At 35.7% G+C, this 4,484-nt stretch overlaps 1 protein-coding gene across 1 annotated transcript; it reads right to left on the minus strand.

Moving 5' to 3' along the window:
• Positions 1–435: 435 nt before the first annotated feature.
• On the minus strand, positions 436–2,781 carry ORC6 (origin recognition complex protein 6). Its single transcript, XM_022300951.2, has 10 exons — positions 2,535–2,781; positions 2,392–2,438; positions 2,183–2,287; positions 2,014–2,094; positions 1,747–1,858; positions 1,592–1,654; positions 1,430–1,517; positions 1,261–1,331; positions 869–965; positions 436–772 (listed from the first exon to the last, which is right to left on the minus strand). The coding sequence occupies exons 1-10, from the start codon at positions 2,652–2,654 to the stop codon at positions 702–704; spliced, it is 855 nt and encodes a 284-aa protein (XP_022156643.1). The 5' UTR covers positions 2,655–2,781; the 3' UTR covers positions 436–701.
• Positions 2,782–4,484: the final 1,703 nt, after the last annotated feature.

Raw genomic sequence — 4,484 nt, forward strand, 5'->3', positions numbered from 1 at the left:
CAAAAATATAAAAATATTAAAAAGTAATATCAACAAAATATGACTAATAGTACAAAATTTTAATTTGATTAAAAGAACTAAAATGCTTATTTGTTCATTTAATTATTTTTATAAATTTTTCATTTATATAATTCCACATGATATTTTATCGATATTTTTATCTACTCAACATTTCTATGAAATTATGAACACAACATTTTCATTCATGGATGGTGTTCAACAATCATGCTGAAATAGCTCATTTAGCCCTATTCAATTAATATTTATTTGTTTTTTAATTACAAAAGACCCAAAATAATTTAAAATAATTCCATACAAGATATTCAATTCCGAATGAGAAATTCAAAATTGAAGATTTGGAAGGAGATGAAGATTAAGATTCCCCAGGAACATGAACATCCCGCCCTGCTCAAAAGTAAAACATTTGCACATAGCTAAACAAAATAAAAATCCTCATGCTTTATAAATTTTGATGCTTGTCTATACAATTCATAACTACGTTCAGACACTAATGTGTACATGCAAAAATTCTGGCCTTCTTGAGCCACAACGTTTTATAAGAATAGAAATTACTCAGCAACGCCGAGGGACTGTTTTTACCCTCCTCATGAGCTTAACTGAGCCGATCGCCAACTATCGAACTTCACCAAATCAAAACCATCAATTTGTCAATCTTCATCTGTATCACAATGGCACCACAACTACTTAACATCTGATTCTTTAATTTCCTTGAAAAAGTTAAGGGAAGTTTGCCTAGATCGCTTGCCAAGAACTGGAAAAAGAAGTACAATAATAGTTAGATTTAACTACTTTAGTTAACATCGAAAGCATAACTTTGCACAGTAGAAAATAAGTAGTTCTGAAAGACCTTTTGTCTTGGTTAGGTTGTTGGAAGCAATGACAGAGGACTTCCACTGATTATACGCATGTTCAGCCATTGGCTTGCGTCGTTTAGATCTTGGAAACTAGAAATTGCACACCACATTAATAGTTGTTAATGCCAAATATAAGGCCATTGAAGCATAAACGGGACAATGGAAGAGAAGAAACAAGGATTACATCAAGACATTAAGAAGACAAACAACTTTTTGAAACAACAGCAGAAAGGCTTCAAACATGATATTGAAAAACAACTCTTCAGTACTTCCTCAATTTCGGCAAAAATGCAAAGCATGTCATCCTTGAACATGAAATATGGGAACATGAACAATTAGACTTCTTTCATGAAATTCTAGTACTTGCGATGCAGCTACTTGATACCTCTTCATCGTCATCCGATAAATGACCGCCATCCTCGAGTTTTCTTTTCTCTGGCAATGCGTCTAGGAGGTCTGTTGCAACGCAATCATAGGGAAGAGCAAAAACATAAGTTAAGCCGACAAAAAAGGTGTGAGAAAATGGGGAAATTTAAGGCATGAGAGACACATACCTCTGTTCCCATTGGCATCCCTGGGATCTTTCTTTTCATTTGCAATCCCAAAGACATCAAAGCACAAGTCCTTCATAGAAGTAGCAACCTGCTATGGTGGAAATTCGTTAATATTTGTCTCAATCCCTATATACAAATCAACAGAAAGGAAAAGCTCCTTACACATGAAAATTCAGATTCAGATGTACCACTGAGTTCAATGAGCTTAACTTTGTCAACTTTGAGCTGTTATATGAAGGAGCATTTATGGTAAGAATTATGGGGCAAACATATCAATGCTGCAAAACTAAAACGATGGATATAAACCACAAAGGTACCTTGTTCTTTTTTGCACACAGATAGAATGCTACAGCCGTAAATACCGATCGGGAGAAGTCAGCATTTGCCCGTCGAGAAGCTGGCAGTGATGCTACAAACCGATCCTTGTAACTAAAATAAACATAAATAGATGTCATATTTTGGACCAATCAAGTTTTAAAATGGAACCAAAAATCTAAACAACCAAAGAAATTAAGGTAGAAAATAAGGCCTAAAAATTTGAAGAATTTGAAGAATCTGAAAAGCTCTAATTATAGGGATCTTACAGGGACAAGCCCTTCTGCACTGATGTAACTAGCCTTACACACCCAAACTGCACTGCCAGTTCTCTGATATCGAGTCTGTTCCTGCAATACCAGAAAACCAATTCGTTCCAATTAACGAAATGGAATCAAGAGTAGTCACAGAGAGAAATACAGATCACGAAAGACGCACTTGAAACCAAGACCATTCTGCAACAAATTGAAAGATCTGGTGTACGCCTTTTCCGACATCCCGCTTAACTTGATTGCACCGGGTCGATCAAATAGAATCCCTAATCTGCGATAACATGCATCAATCCTCATAAACAACCAAAAATATCAATAGAAAGTGAATTAAAATCGAGAATGAATAAAGTTCAACCACGAATTCAAAACCCCTACCGTGTAGCGGCGATCTCCAAACAGATTACGGCCTTGCAAACCTCTCCCTAATAACCACAAACAACAACGAGTACTCAAACTAAATGCAGAATTGATCAAAACCGATCACGCATAGATCGGATGAGGAGTAGATTAAAGCCTACCACGCCAATAACGGAGGAATTCAAATGAAGATCCGAGAGACGACGAAGCTCCCCAGCTTTACGGATTAGGTTTTCGGAGTCTGAAAGCTCGAGCTTTCTGGCAATGTCGGAGAGATCCATGTGGAGGAAATTGCAGAGGAGGATGAGAGGAAGGATCGGCCGCGGAGAATGATTCAGAATTGAAGAAGATAAAACGAAGGAATTGGCGGGAGGATGAACACATTTTCAGGTTTTTCGCGCGCAGTGACTGAGGACGATTTCCGGGCGACATTTTGGCGCCAAGTGAAAATTTTCCTCTTCTGCTTTCGCGGCGTTGTAGGTGACTAAATCATTTTTTAAAATTATTCTCTTTTTTTTCTTTTAATTAGCAAATAAGTTGACTAATAATAGAAAATTAATAAAATAAAATTTATTATGTTGTTCTTCTATTCTAATATTCAGTTTTCTTTTTAAATAAAGTAATATGCTTTTTAAAATCCATATCTATACTATATAGGGATATAGAAAAAGAGGTACCTCTACTTTACCTTTCTCCATAAATATAATTGGTTTTAGTTATTTATTATGTGTTTTATTTAAATTAAATAAATATCAACAAATTTATTTAAAAGTTATAATCAGTGTTCTAAATGTTGTTCGACTTGACGTGTTGAGAGGCTCAACATCGACATAGTGGGGGAAAAATCGTTTTTCCCCCTTTATCGATGATATATAAAATATCGAGAAAATTATCGATATATCGACATATCGTTAAAAAAAATTAACTAAGAAGTTGGGCCTACAGAATGAGCCCAGCCCATCAACCATCGCGTAAGGAATAAATGGGCGGGGAGGGGATTTTATAGGGGCGACTCCCCTCCCCCTTGTTACCTTTCCGATATGGGATGGAAGCTTGCGTTTTTTTAGAGATAATGTTTTCGGAGGACTGTTTTTTAAACTTAATTTCACAAATGTCTAAAGTTTTCCAATTTTACACTTTTAGATTTCTGTATGCAATATTTTTTTAAAATACCGATTTTACCCTTTTTTTTACATTTACTTTTTTTTTTAATTTAAAAGATTTGAATCCCTAAATTGTAATCCTATTCTTTTAATTATTGTGAGCCTCATACAAAATTTCAACACTAATTGCTTGATTCACTACTTCAAAAAAAGATTTATTCATATGATTTACCATTATTATTAATGGAAAAAATATCCAATTACATCTCTCTTCATGTGTAAATTCCCACCGGTTTTTGGAAGTCACCGTCGGACGCATTTCAGATTTGATTCAATAGGTTCCTCTCCGTTCGAGCACTTTTTCCCCATATATCCCAATATATCCCTATACACAAAAAGGTAAAGAGTGCAAGACAACCATTATAAGATATATCCCTTTGTATCCCTACACACAAAAAGGGAAATGCACAAATTTGTTATGGTGCTTTATACGTTAAGATGAAACTCACTATAAGATATATTCCCATATAACCCTATATATACAACTATTAGATACTACTTGGGTATGGAATGAAGATTAGGATATATTGGAATATATACACACAAAAAAACAGTACAAGAAAAGGGTTTAACAGTACCCAAAAAAAACAAGGTTTTCAACATTAGAATATATTAGGATATATTGGAATGTAAACTTTTCGATCGGGATAAACGGAGACGAACTGCTCTGGTGACGAAGAAGAACGGAGGTGGGGGCCGGAGACGAAGGAACGAACAGAAACAGAACGACGGTAGAACGGAAACAGACTGCTTTGAGACGCGAATGGACAACTCTGCGACAGATACGAAGCCTTTGAGACAGACGAAGCAGACGAATGGAGGAGCAAACGAAATCGAGGTGAATCGTCGGAGAAGGCGCAAGTAGTCGGAAGAATAATCCCGGCGAACGGAGATGAAGACACAAACCGTCATTATTTTCGAATTTGGGGAATTTGGAGATATTTTTGG

This window comes from Momordica charantia (genome assembly GCF_013281855.1).
Source record: "Momordica charantia cultivar OHB3-1 chromosome 8 unlocalized genomic scaffold, Mcharantia_2.0 BLBB01000008.1, whole genome shotgun sequence".
Classification (NCBI taxonomy): domain Eukaryota; kingdom Viridiplantae; phylum Streptophyta; class Magnoliopsida; order Cucurbitales; family Cucurbitaceae; genus Momordica; species Momordica charantia.